This window comes from Aethalodelphis obliquidens, unplaced genomic scaffold (genome assembly GCF_003676395.1).
Source record: "Aethalodelphis obliquidens isolate GAN/ISIS:26980383/991018 unplaced genomic scaffold, ASM367639v1 scaffold9, whole genome shotgun sequence".
NCBI classification, from domain to species: domain Eukaryota; kingdom Metazoa; phylum Chordata; class Mammalia; order Artiodactyla; family Delphinidae; genus Aethalodelphis; species Aethalodelphis obliquidens.
Genome location: NW_020837953.1, coordinates 23,829,349 through 23,848,854, shown reverse-complemented (window position 1 = coordinate 23,848,854; position 19,506 = coordinate 23,829,349). Strand labels below are relative to the sequence as shown.

The window sequence follows — 19,506 nt, the reverse complement described above, 5'->3', positions numbered from 1 at the left end:
ACACACACACACACACACACACACACACACACACACACACACACACACACACATATTGGCCACGAGGCTTGTGGGATATTAGTTCCCTGACGAGGGATTGAACCCAGGCCCTTGGCAGTGAAAGCGCAGAGTCCTAACCACTGGACTGCCTGGGAATTCCCTCACCCAATAAATGGGGGACAATTTCCACCTCGCAGGCTATGGTGAGAACTCAGTGAGATAACACCCATCCCATAGTTGGCATGGACTGGCACGCAGGAGATGCTCAACGCTGAGTTCTGCCTGCACCCTCCCAACCCTGCCTATCAGGAGAATCTGGAGATCTGACTCTGACTGGAGGAGAAACGGGCCCAACCTCAGGCTACTTTTCTGGGGGGGCAGGACAGTTCCTACAGGTGGGCAGAACCCGGCCTTGCCCCTGCCCACTCACCAAGACGCAATGATGGCACTGAGGGCCTCCAGGACGTCGGCAGCAGCCAGGCGCTGCTGGGGGTCGAGGACCAGCAGTTTCCGGATGAGACACACGGTGTTCTCAGAAACCCGTCCGTCCCTGATGCAGGAGAGAAAGAGGGAGAGGCTCAGGCGGGGTGGGCTGGTGCTGGGTCTTGGACCCAGGACTCTAAGCCTCACTGTGTTGTTTCCAGCCCTCAAGCCTGAAGGGCTGGACTCCAGGGAGGGAGGACTCACTCGGGGATGGTGTACTCGGCGGCCTTGATCTTGCGGAAGAGCTCCTGCGGGATGCTGTCGTAGAAGGGGAACTGGCCGTAGAGCATGGTGAAGAGCACCACGCCCAGGGCCCACATGTCGCTCGGCTTGCCCCGGTACGGCCGGCCTGCAGGGCACACGGACACACGCACACTCAGCCCAGGGCTGGTGGAGAACGGCCCTGGCACTCCCTCGGCTAACTGGCTTCGCGCCTGAAGTCCCACCCACAGGACCCCTCCGCCTTGGCACCCTCACTTCCAGTCAACCCCCGCCCCATGCGTCCTCCCAGAGCAAAGCCGCACGGGCCCAGTCCTTGAGCTTCCGCCATGCTCGTTCCTCCTCCGCTCCTCAGGCTGGTTCCCGCTCGTGCTCTGGAGACCCAGCTCCACAGGGGGATGCCCCGCCTTGGCGTGACCCCTGAGGGGAAGGGGTCACACCTGGCCTTGTGCAGCCCACCCTCCTGGGCACATTTCACGCCTCCTCCTCACAGCACCAGCCCTGCTCTACTGACTGCCAGCTCTCGGGCGCTGGTCCGGCCTCTGCAGCAGACGAGCTCTCCCAGGAGCTCTAACTCTCGCAGGAGCTTTCCCTGAGCTTTGACTTTTGAAGGAACAGTGAACTTCAAGCTTTCCTTTTGGTAATGACGATGCCAGCTACGGTTTATTGAGCCAGACACTGGGTTATGGCCTTATTTAATCCCACAGGGACCTAGTGAAGTAGGGGCTATTATCATCCCGATTTTATAGATCAGAAAATAGAGGCCCAGAGAGGTCAGTGCCTCTCCCGAGGTCACACAGGTATTAACAGACTGTGAACTGTGAGGGCAAGGCCATGGCTGCCACTTCACAGCTCCACGCCCGGTGCTGAGGCCTGAGCTTGGCACACAGTCAATGAAAGGCAGACCTGGGATCCAAACCCGCTTGAGGCACCCCACGTCATCCTCTTAACAACGTAGGGAGGCAGGACTGTTTTCAGCTTTTAACCCACAAGGAGACTGAGGCTCAGAGAGGGGCGGTGAGGACCAAAGTCACACAGCTGGGTATTAACAAGGCCAGTCCCAGAGCCCGGGTCTCTGGTCTCCCAGTCCAGGTCTCTTTCTGATGCAGGGGGTTCCTCTGTTTCATCCTTCAAGACTGGCATGAGTCTGGACGAGCCAGAGAGAGAGGCCGAGGGCAGCAGGTGGGAGCGACTGCACGTGGAGGCCACCCCAGCCTGGTACTGCTGAGGAGGCCTGACCAGAGGCAGCCCATCCACCCCCAGGCCTGCATACAGTCACAGACCGCACTTCTGACACAGCTCTGGCTCTGTCAACTACAGGGATGCTTTCGGGACTCTCAGGGAGGGTATCCAGGCTGGGCTGGGCTGGTGGGGGAGGGGTGCTCAGGGAGTTGGGATGCACCCCTGGCACCCAGATCCTTCTAGCAGAGGCCACAGGGACTCCACCCAAAATCCCCAGGCCTGGAGAGTGGCACCACTGCCCTCTGCAGAGGTAGCCCTGGGAGAGGCCTGATGCTCCAGCAGAACCCTCAGCTGGGAGAAGGCCTCCAAGGAGATCGCAAATGCTCGTGGCAAGTTAGAGCAGCCTGCTCCACAGGAAGACACGTGACAACTCGGGAAGAGGCTGCTTCTGCCCCTGTGAGGAGGGAGGCACACGTGTGAGTGCTGGGGTAATGGGCCCTGTAGACAACCCTGAAACCTTCGCATTGCAGGGATGGGAGTGGATGAGAGCCCTTGGTCCCTGGAGGGATCGGGACAGAGAGACGGACCCCAATGTGGCAGAGGACAAGCAAGAAAGGAAAGAAAGCCTACGGTGAGACAGAAGCGTGGGCTCGGGCCGGAGGCAGCCCTGGGATCGAGCCTCCTGCTTTTCTGGTTACTGTCAGCTGTGACTTTGAACAAGGGGTCTGATCTCTCTGAGCCTCAATTTTCCCATCTGTAAAAATTTTCCCTCACAGGGCAGCTCTGTGGTTTTATACAGATGATGCCTGTCACACGCTCAGTACAGCACCCAGCACTAACAGCTCATCAGAAGGTGAGAGCTGCATAATTGACTTATTTGTGCATTACCTGTCTCAGCCCCACTAGAAAGTCAGCTCACCATCCATGGAGGCAGGATGTTTGTCTGACTGTTCACTGCTGTATCCGAAGTGTCTAGAACAGAGCCCCGTACATGGCAGGCCCTCGGTAAATACCAGCAGAATGAATGAATGAATGAACAAACAAAGGGAGTGATATCTTTGAAATGCAAGTCTCATCACGGTAGCCTCAGTGAAGACCTTTTCAGCGGCGTCCTCTCGCGCTTGAATTAAAGGATGGCGTTTCTCGACAGGGCCTCCATTAGGCCTTGCGCGGCTGGACCCCCACCCACCTCTCTGGCCTCCCCTGAACTCTCTGAGCAGCAGCCTCAGGGGCCTTCTGTGGTTCCTCAGCTGTGTGGAGCCACCGTTGCCCAGTCACACCCCTCGTGGGCTCCTATTTATTCTCACCACCTCAGCTCGGACGCCGCTTCCCTGGGGAGGGGCTTCAAGCGCCCATTCTTCATGCTCACAAAAATCACGTTTCTTTCCTTCCAAGCACTAATCTCAGAGAGTAACGAGTGTAATGATTACCATCTTCTTCCTCCACGGGACCCCACATTTTGTACCTGGAGGGACAGTACTGGTTTGGGCCACCACTGAAGCCCCAGCAGCTAGCCCGGGGCACACCCATAGATAGTTTGTTGACTGAATGAAAGGCTGCAGAGCCCGGCTGTGTGAGGCCCCAGGGCCTGCTGCCTGGCGGCCTGCACATACCGCTGAGCACGTCTGGACTGATGTAGGCGGGGCTCCCCCTCTGGTCCTTCAGCAGGTCCCCCTCGCTCACGAGATGCTTCCCGAGGCAGAAGTTGGTAATGGTTATCCGATGAGTTCTGGGGGCGGGGGGCAGAGAGTGAACAAACCTCGGTGTTTGTACCCACGGGCGCCCCAGCTGTCCCCACCTCTCGTCCAAGGAGCAGAGGAATCACACCCACGTCCTTTTCTTCTCCATTGGCCCTCCCGGCCTCCCCATAGCCGCGTGGGGAGTGCCACTGGGGGTGCTGACACAGGCCAGTCACCCTTGGTTGCCACCTGCTGAGCTGTCCCCGCAGGGATCTGAGTCACTCTGACCAGGGGGCCCCAGGGTGCTCCCCTGACCCTGCGCCCTGGCTGAGTCACTCTGACCAGGGTGCCCCAGGGTGCTCCCCTGGACCTGCGCCCTGGCTGAGTCTTGGGGCTACAGCTTAGGGCTTGGAAGAACTGCAGAGATTTCCTCAATCTCCACACACATAGTATCTACTAGTAGACTGGAAGGAACTGGACACCAAGTCTGGTTCCCTCATTTACACAGGAGGAAGAGGAAGCCCAGCAGAGTCTTGGAGGCCTTCCTTGAGTGCCTCCCTTCAGTCCCCCAGTGCTGATGCCTTTGGTCATCACTTTTATTACTAACGCAGCAGCACCAACAGTACTAAAAACTAATGCTGGGTCTTCCCTGGTGGCGCAGTGGTTAAGAATCCACCTGCCAATGCAGGGGACACGGGTTCGAGCCCTGGTCTGGGAAGATCCCACATGCCGTGGGGCAACTAAGCCCGTGCACCACAACTACTGAGCCTGAACTCTAGAGCCCGCGAACCACAACTATGGAGCCTGTGCCCAACTACTGAGCCTGCGCTCTAGAGCCCGTGAGCCACCACTACTGAAGCCCGCGTGCTTAGAGCCCATGCTCCGCACCAAGAGAAGCCACCGCAGTGAGAAGCCCGTGCACCACAGCGAAGAGTAGTCCCCACTCGCCGCAACTAGAGAAAGCCCACGTGCAGCAAAGAAGACCCAATGAAGCCAAAAAAATAAATAAATTAAAAAAAAAAAAGGAAAAGGAAAGAAAGTTTAAAAACACCCCGAGGGGCTTCCCTGGTGGCGCAGTGGTTGAGAGTCCACCTGCCGATGCAGGGGACACGGGTTCGTGCCACGGTCCAGGAAGATCCCACATGCCACGGAGTGGCTGGGCCTGCGCATCCGGAGCCTGTGCTCCGCAACGGGAGAGGCCACGGTAGTGAGAGGCCTGCGTACCGCAAAAAAAAAAAAAAACCCGAAAAACCCAATGTTTAGGAAAGTGCAAACCCTGGCTTAAGTGCCCGACGGGGACTGTTTCATTCACCCCTCACAACGGCCTACAAGGGAGACTTTCTCATGGCCCACTTCACAGATGATGCCATTAGGACACAGAGAAGTGCAGAGACTTGCCCAGGGTCACACAGCTAGTGAGGAGTGGAGCAGGATCCCACCCAGGTCTGTCTGACCTTGGACTCCGCACTCTGAGTGACACCAGTGGGGTGCCCACTGGATCCCGGGACAATGCCCAGCACCTGGCTTTCCCTTCCGTTCCACCCAAGCTGACTCCCCCCTTGTCTTGTACAGCAGACTCTGCACTGGCTAGAAAACCACAGATCCCCCATCTGAGAGAGCCGTGGTGAGAGCAGCTTTGGGTTCCAGTCCTTTCTAGGAGGCTCACAATGAGAACAAAAACCGGCCCAGAGAGGATGCCGTATGCCACCCCTGGGGACGTGGGGTGAGGGTGCAGAGCCTCCTCGGCCTGTGCTGGGGGGCACAGGGAGGAAGGGCCCCTCTGCCGTGTCAGCCGGCTGGCTGGGCGGAGAAGCCTGGGAGGACGGCAGGAAGGGAAGCGCCACGAGGGGCCTCGGGCGGCCTCTCCGTAGAAGGGCCTCCAGGGGGAGAAGAGGTTGGCTCAGAGGCACAGGTGTGTGTGGCTGCGCTCACGGGGCGCCGAGAGCCCTTCAGCTTTCTTGGGGAATTCTGCGGGCAAGGGCTTGGTGCAAAACAAAGGCCAGTCTGTCCCCGGCGTTCCAAATGGAAACGCTGGCCCTTGCCTTCCGTACAGGCCTGCCCTGGCAGATGCCACGGAAACCTGCCTGGTGGCCCCCAGGGCAGTTAGAGTCTGAGAGGGCAGGCGAAGGGTCTCCGGCAAGGATCACGTCAAGAAGTGGGCTGCTCCCACTCAGAACCGCCCATGTCGCTGAATACGGCCTGCTCAGGCCTCCTGTCCACGAGGGCCCCACAGAGCAGACGCACTGCATTTTCTCGCCTGGTCAGAGCTGGCCACGGCAGCTGGAGGCCTGAGACACTGGGAGGAGGACCGCTCAGGGGAGAGTCTGGTGGGCTTGGGAGTCAGATCCCCGGGTTCTAGTCCTGGCTCTGTCACTTCCTGGCTGTGCGTGTGATCTTGGTCATGTTATTTAATCTCTGTTAAACCTCAATTTCCTCATCTGTAAAACGGAAAACATTAGCACCTAACTCCCAGGGCTGTGTTAGGATTTAACAAGATAAGAAGATAATCCCAGGGAAAGCACTGAATCCAGGGCTTGGCAAGCAGTGACTGATTACTACGGGCCAGCTCGGATTATATCTCCTCCTCAGACGGTGGGCACAGCTGGTGGGGGTTACCAGTGGACACCCCAGGGAAGACAGCGTGCTGAGGTCGTGGGTGAGAGGAGCCACCCTGTGACGACAGGCCCTGGAGCACACGTGCCCGCGCGCTGGCCTTCCACTCCACTCTGCCAGCAGGACCTGCCAGCCCTCTGCCCGTGGGGCTCGAGAAAAGCTCGGCCGAGACTCTGCAGGGTGGGCGGCAGGACCGGGTTGGAGCCTCTCCCACAGGAAACCGCACGGTCAGCTGCCAGCCCTCCCGAAGCCTGGCGATGCTCCCTGCCCACCACCATTGCCCCAGTCGGCGCGGTGCACAGATCCCCGGGAGTCCAGACCCCCCAAGCTGGTCCTGGCAGGAGGGGCAAGGGCAGCAGGGGTGCAAGGAGAGAGCTCCGCGTCAGGAGGGCCCGCTCAGTGAGTCACTCTTCAGCTACGGCCCTCTGGGCTACCACAGTGTGTCTGCTTTTCTAGGAACTGGGCATGCAACGTGCCCACGCGGAGAGAAAGGACGGAGAAAGAACCCACAGCCAACCTCAAAAGGGGATTTCAGATGGCAACCCTTGCTCTTTATCCACAGCAGGGGAACTTGCTGTAGCAGCTGCCTTGCAAACCCTTCTCCCTGTTTCCCTCCCTGGGAGCGCTCTGTCCTGCTGGGAGCCTCCAGCTCATCTGCTGCCTCTCCAGCTGGACTCAGGGCCTGGCCTGATGGGCAGGAAGGGGCTGGAGCTCCTCCAGGTCCACCCTTGACTTCGCAAGGATGAAAGCGAGGCCCCAAGAGGGGAGGGGTGCGCGCGTGGGCACATGGGAGCAGGCACTGGGCGGCCAGCGTGGGTCCCTGCAGCACACCCGGCGCCTTCCTAGCACCCGTGACTCAAGTGAGAGGCGGCCAGAACCTCTGTCTGCCCGAGACACAGGGGATGATACGGTTAAAGGATGTGCAGCCAAGACCAGGGTCTGAATGAGGTGTGGGTGCTCTGCGATCCCAGGGAAACACACCCATGCGTGCACACGCACGCACACAGACACAGACACACACACGCACGGACGCTCACGGAAGAGCTGCTATAGCTACCCTGGCGTTACTCAAGAGACGTGTCATCCTCGGACTACATTCCCAGAACCTGGGGGGGCCTGGGGAAGTGGGAGCCAGAAGCTAAGCCGCCACAGAGACAAGGAGGCCTGGGGTGCTGGCCTGGGTAGCAGCGCAGGAGCCCCTGATGGTGCATGCCCATAAGCACCCTCGGGATGCTCGCTCAGGGCCAATGAGTGGCTGCATGGAAGCCCGGGAGACCATGGGCTCTGCAGCCAGACGGACTTTGTGAACCGTGAGCCTGCAGCCCAGAGTGGGATGGTGACTGGACATCCCACGGAAGGCCAGGACCTGAGTCTCCCGACATGAAGACAATACGCTCTCAGGGCCAGGATGGTCTGCACTTTCCGACACCTCCTCTCCTTGTGCAGTTCAGAGCTGGGGCTGGGGTGCCTCGGGACCTGGCCACTGGCATCCTCGTCGGCCACTCACTACACAGCAGGCCTCATCTCCCGAGGGAGCGAGCATACAGGCCCTGCAGGCCTGGCTGGCTAGCACAGGGTGCGCTTATGAGGGGCAGTCTCTGCAGGAAGGCATAATCATCTCTGCTTTCACAGATGAGGACACGGAAGCTCAGAGGAGTGCTTGGTACCACAGCAGCTTCTCAACACATGAATGGCTTAATCAACAGGTGAATAATCAAAGGAACGAGTGCTCACGGTCTCAAGGGTAATTAAGAGGCAGTGCTGTGCTGTGAGCCAGGTCTGACCCCCAGGGCCCACTCTTCCCTGGCTTTCTTAACTCTCTCTCGGCTGGTCAAGGGTTCAAGCAGCCCTGGAACTCCTGTTTCTTTCCCTCCTCCCCATGCAGCACGACAGGACCAGGTTTTAACCACTTCACTTTTCTCAAGCAGGCAAATCTTTTTTCTTTTTTTCTTTTTTTTTGCGGTACGTGGGCCTCTCACCACAGCGGCCCCTCCCGCCGCGGAGCACAGGCTCTGGACGCGCAGGCCCAGCGGCCACGGCTCACGGGCCCAGCAGCTCCGCGGCACGTGGGATCCTCCTGGACCGGGGCACGAACCCACGCCCCCCGCATCGGTAGGTGAACTCCCAACCACTGCGCCACCAGGGAAGCCCCAAGCAGGCAAATCTTTACTCATCCTTCACGAACTGACTGAGATGGCCAGAGTCTCTGCTCCCTCCGTCCTCTGCACATTGGCCCTCATACAGTGATAGCTGCCCTCCAGTCGCCCCCAGGTGGCAAGCTCTGGGAGACTGTCTGCAGCACCAGTGCCGGGTGGGGCTGGGGACGTGCCGAGCGCTGAGGGGCAGCAGCATCTTCCCAGTGGCATCTTGGGCTGGCACTGCAGGGTCGGGTGCCCCATGCCCCTCCCCAGAGCTCCTTCTCAGGGATAGTGGGCCCAGGCCCCTCCAGGGCGGCAACCGCGTTATGGAACAAATCCCCACCATACCACTTCTGCCGTGAGGCGTGGGCTGCCTGCCATTTGCAAGCCCTCTGACCCACTTTCACACCGGGAGGTGAGAGAGAGGTGAGGGTGAGAGGCCCAGGGAGAGCGGGTGGGAGGTGTGCCCTTCCCGGCCCTGCACTGCTAGGATCTTGGTGACACACAGGGTGGGCTCTCCTCCCATCGGTCCTGGGACCCTGCATGGTTGGTGTCCCTCTACCACTGCCCCAGATCACTCAGAAGGGGCCCAGACCCTCTGCCTGAGTGGGGTGACAGCCTGAGGCAGGAGCCTCATGTGATCTCCCTCTGCCACTGGCTCACCGAGGATGCTGGGGTGAGCCGCCCAGATCCCCTCCAATATCGAGGTGCTCTCTCCCTGCTGCTGGGAATGTTGGCTTCTGACCACTCACAGCTGTGTCCTTTTCCAGGAAGTCCTCTCAGCCAAAGGAAGCTGCCTTGCCCAAAGCTATGCCCCCGGGAGCAGCCTGCATTCAGTGGCTGGTCACAGTCGGGATACAGGGCCACACGGACTTGATTTGGGGCATCTGAAGGGCCACCTGGCTTTCCAGGCTGAGGCCCCGTCGTGACTGCCCAGAGTTTAGCTTCTCCCTCAGCCCAATCCTGCCCCCTTCTCCCTGAGAGCGCGCCTCAGTAAACTTCCTGCACGTACATCTCAGAGTCCATTTCCTGGGAACCTGACCCACAACAAAGCCTGTTTTGCTCATCTGCCATTCTGTCACCTATTGGTCTATTTTTTACAGTCATTTACTGTGCACCCACTGGCTATGACAAATGAATGGACCAGGGGGACTGCTGAAGTCCTTCCCAGAGCTCCCTTTCTGTGGCCTTTAAGGCTCCCCTTCTTAGCAATCACCATATTAAGAGAGAAGCAAGCACCTCGTCCCCTGGCCCCATGAGTCAGAATCCCCATGGGACGCTGCAGGGCTCTGGGCAGCTGCAGCACGTAGCCTGTCCCAACCCCGAGGTTACATCATGAAAGAAGAAAAGCGAAGCTTACCTCTTATTGAGCACCATGTTCCCAAGCTTCAGGTCTCTGTGCACAATGTTTTTCTGGAAAACAACAGGCACATGGTCTGCACTGTGAAGATGAGAGCCAGGGCCGGCCCAGCCTGTGAGAGGTGGGCCCTCCGGGTGTTGGGGAGACATGGCTCTGGGCTTGGGCCTTGACTTGCAAGGCCACTCAGGGCCTCGTTAACCACGCGGACGAACTGGGTGACGTGCGAGCCCAGGCAGTCTCTGCCCCACACAGGGTGTTTACCCCAGCTCTTTCTCCCCTTAGGGCAGCAGCCAATGGAGAAAACCACTCCTCTCTCTGCCTCTACCAAACATCCCACCAAAAAACCAAGAACCAAAAAAGCAACGAAAAAATCCCAAGCACCTGCCTAGATCTGGGGTCAGAGATGAATTCTCATGGTTCTGATGACCAAGTACTGCAGGCTCGGCCCACAGAAGCTGTGTGTCTGGAGGAGGCCCAGGCTCTCCTAACCTGTGCCTCGGGGTTCCCGACACCCCCAGCGCTAGGAAGAGCTCAGAGACAGGCTGTGGCTGCACCCAGTGGGTAGCTCCCACTTAGCCTCGACTGCTGGGGCATTTCTGCGCGGGGCTCTGCTGGGCTGCCCGCACCTCCCCAGGGCCGTGGGCTGAGGTCTGTAGCACCGTGTCCTCAGGTGTGCGTGTCATCCGGCCACTTTCCTTCTGGATGTTCCCAGCTGCAAAGCACACCTGGGTGAGGGTGGGACAGAGCTGCTTCCGCTGAGCAGCAGCAAGAAGGGCGGCTTTCCATGGAGAGAAGGTGGGAGCCGCAGGGGCGGAGCCTCACCTGGTGCAGGGCCTCCACCACGCGTACCACGTCGTAGAAGATGACCACGGTCTCCCGCTCGCTGAGCCTCTTCTCCTTGATGACGTAGTGCTGCAGGTTGATCAGGTCGGCGGTCTTGTCGCTGAAGTCGTGTGCGCAGAGGCAGTCGAGGACGAGGCAGATGCGCTTCTTCATTTTCTTAACCATTCGGCTGGATTCTGCGTCCTCAACAATTTCACAGGTGCGGTCCTGGGAGGAAGGGGGCAGACCAGGGCTTGGCTGGGGGCCCGCCAGGGCCAGGGCCAGGGGCTTGGGGCTCTCTTCTGGAGCCTGGAACAAGACTGCACGTGTGAGAGCGGCGGAGGCCTGAGCTCTGGGGAGCATGGCCCATGGGCCGCTCAGCACCGCCCTGCTTCCCCCGTACCAGGCCCAGCCAGTGGCTCGGGGTGAAGCAGCTCAGGTTCAGACTTCATGCTTTGATCCTACTGCAAAGCGTTGGGATCAGGGCTGGGCACTGAAAGCCAAAGGGCCCTCTGAGCTCAGTGTGGAGGCAGCACACTCAGGGCTCTGGGGCCTCCTCCCCTCCTGGCACTCCCAGGGATTCTGGCAATGGCCGATGTAAACTTCCTTCCAGTGTCCAAGATGGGGGAAGCTAAGTGTCGTGCGCGTCCAAGACAACTGCTGCGTCCCGTGCACGCAGGACTTCCGGGAAGCTGTGTAACGGTGGTTAAGAGTACGGCTCTGGCCCCTGACGGCTGAGGTCACGCCCTGGCTCCACCTTGTCCTAGCTGCGGGACCTGGGGCGGCTCACCTAAGCTCTCCAACCCGGGTTCCTTGTGTGTGAAAGGGAGCCAGCAACCCCTACCTCACCGGTTGCTGAGAGAAAAGACAACCATGCCAAGTGCTTAGTAAGCACCTGGACTTGGTATCGGTAAGCCAGGGCTTGGTAAGCGGGCACCACTACCAACCCCAAGGTTGGCAGTTCCGGACCCATTTTCCTTGCTGAAAAGGTATTTCGAGTAAGAGAAAACACAGGTGCAACATGAGGACTTTGATCCTCCCAGCTTGAGGAGGCCCTTGGCGCCAGCCCCAGCAGACTGGGGGACTCCTGGGGACTGAACGCCACATTTCTCCTCAAGAGCAGGGTCATACCTCTCATCCTCTCTTCCCCAGAGGCCCAGCACAGTGTCTGGCACACAGAGGACTCTAGAAACACCTCTAATCGCTCCGGTTCTCTTATCCAAAATGATATACACCAGGGCCAAGCTCTGGAAGCTACCAGAGATGAAATACTAAGAAATCATAATCACCCCAGATTTGATTTCATGTTTAAGGGACACTCTAAATTTCAGAGGTGCCTCTCATTGCACATCTAAGAATAAAGACCTCGGTGGGATCTATGTGTGGGGCTGGGAGGCATTTTCCCCTTATTTTCCCTCAAGAAACCAAGCTGACAAGGAGTTCTTATTGCCTGATATAACAACGGTGATGAGCACGTATGTCCCGGGACAGCTCGGTGCTTTATACCCTCTCATTCACCTTCCCACCACCATACGTGGTAGGCACGGTTATCACTGCTCTCATTTTGCACATGAGGAATCTGAGGCTTAGGAAGTGACTTGTTCGAGGTCACACCACCTGAATCCAGGACTGCTCGCTCCAAAACCTGTGTGCCCTCCCTGACACCAGGCTGCCTCTAGCGTACCAGGTCCATCCAAGCACGAGTGGGCCTGGCCAGCGCATCTGGCTGAGGGCGGTGCAGAAGCTCCACGGGGGCCTCAGCAGGAACCCTCCCCCACCCTCCAGCATTCTGAACCTGGTTCTTCATTTCTGGAGACGCAATTTCAGTTCTGTCCCGGGCATGGCTCTTTTCAGAGTACCAGTCGCCAATCAGCACCTTTCCTAACAGACCTGGAACATCTGAGTATGGGGTTCAGGGACCCTTGCCAGAGAAGCTGAAATGCCTGGGCAGGCAGAAGGACTGGTACCAAAGGCAACTGTGGAGATCCACAGTGCCCTGGCGCCCATCCTTCCTCATTGCCCTCCCTTCTACCCTGGCCTGGCTGATTCCTGACAACACAGCTAGAAAGAGCCCGTGTCTTTAAATAACTTCATACTTTCCTCTTTTCTTGGAAAAGCGACTCTTCAAAGAAAGCCTGCAAGCTGCAAACCGGGTGCATTCCCGCTAGGCTGCCACCATCAGAGCAGGAGCTCGCTGGCCCAGCCAGACCTCCAGGCCACCCGCCAGGAAGTCCCGCTGCTCCGCATGCAGGAAGACTGGGGGGTCCTGTGATGTGGCCCCAGCAGTGCCAGCCGGGGTGGGGACGGGAGAGGTGCCACTCACCTGGAAGAGCCCGTGGTGGTGAACCACCCCATCCTGCGTGTGGAGGAGGGAGAGCAGGGAGTACTCGGTGTGCAACAGCATCTTGCCTTGCCTCTCCTCTTGGCTTTCTATTCCTTGGTCGCCCCTCTCCTCAAGTGTAAGGATCTTCAGGAAGGCACACACACAAAAACAAAACCCCACAACCCTTACTTTTCCAAGCAGAGTGACTAGAACAGGAGGAGCAGGGTTTCACATCCTCCCACGCAATCCTGGCACACGCACACGCACACGTGCGTGGACGAAGTGAAACGGTCTTTCCCAATGTGACAGCAAAATGACATAAGCACAGACAGAGCTCCCCGGGAAGAAGTGCACTGCTCTTGTTCACAAGTGGTGCAGAAGAAGGTGGGAGGAGGGAGAAGCCGGGCTGCTAGAATGTCCCGGGGGTCCCCAGCCCCTCACGCCTGGTGCCTCACTTACCTTCAGCTGATAGAAGTCATCCGTGCCATCTTTCCTCGCCAAACACTGCACGATGCTTGGCACTGGTGAGTTGCCCAGACGGGGACCTATGGCACAGACAGCCGCTGGCTTACTTCTCAGTAGCCTTGTCTACCATGGCACCGTGGGGCGCTGTGCCACCACGTGGGCTTTTGGCTGGCTCTTCTCTCCTGGAGGGCACCGAACTCAGGGTCTCCCCTCCAAAACTGGAGCAGTGTGTGTGCATCTGCCTGAGTACACCTGGCTTTTACACGCACATTCCTCAAGAGGGGCTCTCAACACGGGGTGCATGCTGGAATCTCCGAGGAGTATGTGTTAAAGCAGAGATCCCAGCTGCAACCTGGGCCCTCTGAATCAGCAACTCCAGGGTGAGGAGCCAGGAAACTGTCCCTTTAACAGGTTCCCCTGGCGGTCTGATACAGCCACGTATCAGCTTTGGGGAACTTCTGTGCTTTTAGAGATGTACACGGCTTGATGTCCTGTGACAGCACCCGGAGCTTTCAGAGCATAAATCAGGTAATGTCACGGTGTCAATGCACTGCTAAAAACCCTTAACAGCACTCCACTGCTTTCAATGTGCAATCAAAATTCCTCTTTTTGGCCTCCAAGGTCTCGCATGATTTGGTTCCTGTCCAGCTTTCAACTGATCACGTTTCCTCACCCCTCCTCACCATACTCCAGCTATGCTGGACTCTTCATTCCTGAGATGTTAAGCCCTTCCCTGCTTCTGGGCCTTTGCACCTGCTGTTCCTTCTGTCTGGAATGCTTTTCCCCTGCTTTTCACATGGCTGCTCCTTCTTATCCTTGGCTATCAGAGCAACTGTCACTTCCTCATACAGAACCTTCCTTGTCTACACTCTCTCTAGACCCTTCTTCCTCTCACACCATCTTGTTTACTTCCTTCAAGGCCCTTACCCCTCCCCCCACCCCCATGATGATCTCGTATGTTGTTTACTCTCGGTTTCTTTTTCTAACTAGAATGTTAAGTTCTGTGAGGGCAGGAACTTGTCTTTTTTTTTTTTAACTTAATGGTCTTTATTTTTAGCTTTAGAGTGTGTCTCTCTGTCTCCAACCAACTGTCCTGCCCAATGCCCAATTCTCTTTTTTGGCCGCACCCTGCAGCATGCAGGGTTTTAGTAGTTCCCCAACCAGGGATCAAACCCGCGCCCCCTGAAGTGGAAGCGTGGAGCCCCAACCACTGGACCGCCAGGAAACTCCCCAGGAACTTGTCTGTCTTAATCACTGCTGCGTCCCTGACAAACAGCACAGGCCCAGCAGGTAGCAGACTCCATGAACTGTTTGCTGAGTGACTGGAACTGGAGCTATCCTGTACTCGCAAGTCCAAGATGCTGTCCCAAAGCAAAAGTCACACCCAGTCTCTGGCTGCTAGGAGAGCTGGGGTCCTCAGAGCCCAAATCACCTGCAACCCTACACGTGCAGTCTAGACTTGCTGGGCTTCGAACTTCATGCAGAAAGGCCCCACTGCTCCTCCAGACCACTGGGAACACCCAGTTCTATAGGATTTCGGGGCCAAATCTGTAAGAAGTTTGCAGCTGTACCAAACAAAAGTTCACAGCTTTGTGAACTTAGCTGTGCCCTCCAAGAATGGTCCAAGAAGTGCCTTGGACGATGTACCCTGGGTTCTACGGCAGCTTGTCTGCTTCCTGTGGGTGATGTCCTGGGGCCACACATAGGATTCTCTGGGGGAAGAGGCAGTCTATCTCTCAGCTGACATTAATCTAAGGCTGGTGCGGCTACAACAGAAACAACTCTTGGTGCAGAGCGACCTTCCCCTCTCATCAACAGACTCCATTTAAAGTGGCCAAGGGTTGGTCAGGCTCCCACGCTGGGGTGTTCGAGGCGCTGCACCCTGCGTGTCTGCAGGTCACACTGTGCTGCCCCGGCACCCCACTCACCCGGCCGTCAGAGGCTTACCCAGGATGAACGGTCCAGCTCTCTTTGCATTATTTCCAGAAATCCCACTTCCTAGAGCCTTCGCCCTGGCCGACGTTTCCCCAGCTCCTCTGTCTGATGCTCTCCGCTTCATTCTCAGCTCTAGACGAGACAGAAAAGAGCCTTCTCACTGAGCAAGTCAGCGAGTTTCCTTACGCTAACCCAGCCTGCGAGTCTGACTTGAGGACGCATCACACAGCTGCCGCTGCCACCTCCTCCCCCTCCCAGAGGAGCGTGGAAGGTTCTTGATAACAAAGGACCACGGCTCCTTTACTGGGGATTAATTAGGGGCTCAAGCTGGATGCACTGGCTACAGAGGTGGGCAGCTGGCCCACCTCAAAGGGACCAGTCAAATGCAGACAGAAGGACACAGAGTTTTGTGCAGGTGCCAACTGGGGTCCCCTGAGACAGACAGCTGGCCCTGGAGCGACTGTTCCCAAAGTGAGGCCTTCTCCCCAAATACCTCTTTCCCCTAAAAGGAAAGGGGACACAGGAGCCAGATTCTAGAAGACGTTAACCTCTAGACCCGGATTTAAACAAAACAAAAAGGAGTTGCTCCTTTCAGCTCTCTACAGTTCACACCTCGGGAAGGCAGTGTGCTGGAGGTGGGGCGAGGAAAGACACGTACACAGAGGAGCTCCACACACGGAGGGCAGAGGGTCATAGGGACGCCCGGGGAAGGCCAGCTGCCCAATCCCAAGGCCTCTGGCCCACAGTGGGTGCAGGGGCTCAGGGAAAACTTCCCTGAGGAGGTGATACTGGAGTGGGCCAGGCAACAGGCAAGGTCATTCCAGGCAGAGGGGCCTGGGTGAGCAAACGTACATAGTAAGAAACGGCACGTAAGCAACTAACTCCAAGTAGTCTGTGTCGCTGGAGTGTACAGGGAGTGGTGATAGGTGACCCACAGAGGGGAGCAAAGGCCAGATCTAGGGGACCCGATGGCCACGTCAGGAGTGTAGACTTTACCCTTGCACAGGGGGCTTGGGAAACACTGAACCCTAAGCTTCTATAATTTTTTCTTTTTATAAAAGTAATTGGCATTTCCTGCAGAAACATTAGAAAATACAGACATGCAAAAGTAAGCAAATAAGGTACCCATAATCTTAATATTCAAGCAGACTTTCCTGTGTGTGTGTGTGTGTGTGTCTGTGTGTATGTGTGTGTGTGTGTGTGTGTGTGTATGCTTAGTTCTCGTTGTTACAAAAATTCAGACCACGCTATGATACCATTTCCAAGCCTCCTTTTCTCCCACCTAAAATATATTATGAGGGTGAATTTTATGGTATGTGAAACATATCTCAATAAAGCCGTAAAAAAACAAAACAAAAAAAACATTATTAACGTCCTTGCACGACAATATTCTTTTGTAGCGTCACTTGAAATAGCTACAGTCTCCTTGGTAAGAAGATAGCATGATTTATCAGACCACACCCCTATTCATGGACATTGAGATTCTTCCCACTTTTTATATTTTTTATTAGCAGTTATGCACACACATCTTGGCACACTTGCCTCTCTCCCTCAGGATAAACTCCAAGAAATGGAACTACAGGGTCAAATGGGGCACACATTTTTAAAGGTGTGTGACATACACTGCCAGGTTGCTCTCAGGAAGGCTGTGCCGATTTATATACTGATACCATCAGCAGTGTGGGAGAGTAAGTCCCAGAACCTGCACCAGGAATGAGTATTTTTAAAAGCTGCTGATTTGATGAGTAATAAAAAGTATATCATTGTTTAATTTCATAATTCCTTAATTATTCATGAAGTTGGACTTGTTTTACATGCTTACTAGCTATATGTATTATTTCTTTTATGAATTTCCAGTTCACATTCTTTTTCTATTTTTTTTACTGCTTTGTGTGTATTAGTCTTAGTGATTTTTTAGGAGCTCTTTATATATTAAGGCTTTAACTGACAGAGGATGTAGCTTTTCTTAATCTTTTAACTTTTTTTTAATTAAAAAAGACTAAATGTCTATGTAGTCAAATAGTCTTCTTTTCCTTTAGTTTGTTTTTGCTCTTATGCCTAGAAGGTGTCCCTACTATGATATCAGGTGTGTATTCACTAGTTAGCTTATAACTTCATATGCTGCCATTCTGGCCCTTACTCTAAACCCCAGGAGACTGACTCCATGCAGTGAACTGGAAAGTAGGAGAGATGGCCTGATGCCCTTCTAGTCCAATCTACCAGGTTTGACTCCCATCAAGCCCTAATTTGTCTTCAGAGCTGTGCCACCGAGGAGCAGACCCATGATTTCATCCTGAGAGTAACTAGGATCAGGTAACTCTGTAGGCCCTGACAGTCCCCAGACAGAGCAGAGGCCATGGTTAGGCTCAGCTGTGACTTCTGCCAAAGAGGCTCATGCCGGAAGTAGATTCAGTCATTCACACAAAAGCAGGGAAGAACACAACTGTTTCTAGAAAAATCCTAAAAAGCTCAGCAGTAATGTGTCTAGAACAGTGTTTCCACTCTTTGCCTGGCTAACTTCTACGCATCCTTCTCAATGTGAATGTCACTTCCTCAGAGAAGCCTTCTTGACATTCCCAACACCAATGGGTCATAGTCTCACTCGGTATCCTGTAATTTTCATTCATAGCACTTTCCATATTTTGTGATTATGTATTTATTTGTGTGCTTATATGCTTAATGTCCTTTCCCCACTAGTAGACTAAAAATCCCTCAGAACTAGAAAAAAAGAAAAAAAATTACATAAAACCATTACCTCCAGTGCCTGGACCAGCAGATACTCTATGAATGGCTGGACTCCTTCCCTCCAGTTGCTGATGGTTCCTATTGGGTCAGCAGCCCTGTGCTGCAGCTGCCCTGCCCTGGTAGATGAGTTGATTTCATTACCATTCTGGTGCTGTCCTCTGCCTTCCCTGGAGCGCTAAGACTCCTCTCTCTTCCCAGTTCCTAGGAGAGCACCACGTGGTGTCACCGTACCTGTGTAGACGCTGCCTGGGTGCCCACGCACAGGCATGGTCTAGACAGCAGTTTGCCGGGAGCAGCTGCAGCACAGACAGTGAGGGGGCTCAGCCTGACCCCACCCACCCCACTAAGGATTCAACTCAAGCAAATGGCATGGGAGTTGCTCCAAAATGTAGGCAGACAGAAGGATGAGAGCAGATGGGCAGGGAGAGGGAAAAGATGCTGGCAGGCTTAGTGGCAGCAAGGCTGTTTCCCTTCCTGAACATCCCTTCACGCCGCCAGAGCTGGTGAAGGCGATGCAAGCAGTGTGAGGAGGCAGCTCTGGGCAACTGGAAGCTGCTGCGGGCTCGCGGGTGGGATGAGCAAAGACAAGCCCCTCCTGTCCCCCCAAATCATCCTGATGTGTCCCCCTCCAGAGACACACCTTCAAATGGTCCATAGATGCTCCCATGGGGAGGCTGCTCTGAGGCATCCTGGCTTCCCAGTGAGATCTGTGATGTGGAAGCTCTGGCTACCCTGGTTTCAGAAGGGCTTGGGGCCAGGCCCCTCCAGAGATGCTGGTCCTCAGGCTGGGGTGAAGGGCCCTGGCCCAGTCTGGCTAAGGGGGAGCCATCTGCCTGGTGTCTCCTGGGCCCACAGCTCAGCTTGCCAGGAACTCAGCAAGCCTGGTTTAGAAGTCTCTGGAACTTTAAATCTGGCTACTATTCCACGTGCTGTCCTCCCAAGCCAACGCCAGTTTCTTTAGAACCTGGATTCGACAGGAGGCTCAGTGAGGCAACAATGGGTGTGAGGGGTGAGGCCAGGAGGGAGGCATCCCCGCCCGCAGGCTGCGCTCCTCCACCCTGCAAGCAGGAGATTCCCTTTGCTTGGCCCAACCTGGGGAGCAAGTCGTGGGCCTCTGCTCTGTGTCCGCCATCACAGCATGCCCAGAGGAGAGGATGCCGGCCCTACCCTGTCAGTTTGCTGTTAAGGTCATCCTGCCCCAAAGCGGCTGGGCGATGTGAACCCAGCTCTCCCAGAAGGAAACGAAGGCGGGGCCATCAGCACCACATAAGGTTCTAAGGCCCATCGTGCCCAGTCCAGTGCTGTAGTGTGACAGGGTACAGGACAGTTGGGCAGGGCAGAGCTAGGCAGGGCACCCTATAGCAGGGTATAGTTCAATACGGTAGACATGTCACCAACCCCCAAAGGAGGTGGGCTGCAAAGAGACAGGGTACTGAGGCATTCCCGGCTCAGTCTGAAAGCCTGGCTGTAGCCTGACTGAAGGCTCAGTCTGAAGCCTGGTCAAGGCAAGGAGGGGCCCACTACTCGCACCCAGAAGCATGC

General features: G+C 56.1%; 1 protein-coding gene across 5 annotated transcripts in view; it reads right to left on the bottom strand.

The window, feature by feature from the left end:
- The window catches only part of STK40 (serine/threonine kinase 40), a 38,462-nt gene that overhangs the window by 3,964 nt on the left and 14,992 nt on the right, over nt 1–19,506 (bottom strand). For 4 of the 5 annotated variants that reach the window (XM_027109096.1, XM_027109094.1, XM_027109095.1 and 1 more), the window contains 8 exons: nt 15,232–15,351; nt 13,279–13,364; nt 12,820–12,963; nt 10,497–10,724; nt 9,675–9,727; nt 3,498–3,613; nt 688–832; nt 431–550 (listed from right to left, as the gene is read on the bottom strand). In XM_027109096.1, coding sequence (XP_026964897.1) covers nt 431–550; nt 688–832; nt 3,498–3,613; nt 9,675–9,727; nt 10,497–10,724; nt 12,820–12,963; nt 13,279–13,364; nt 15,232–15,343 — 1,004 coding nt within the window. In that variant the 5' untranslated portion in view covers nt 15,344–15,351. The remainder of the gene's footprint in view (nt 1–430; nt 551–687; nt 833–3,497; nt 3,614–9,674; nt 9,728–10,496; nt 10,725–12,819; nt 12,964–13,278; nt 13,365–15,231; nt 15,352–19,506) is intronic. The other variant, XM_027109098.1, reaches the window with a different exon arrangement.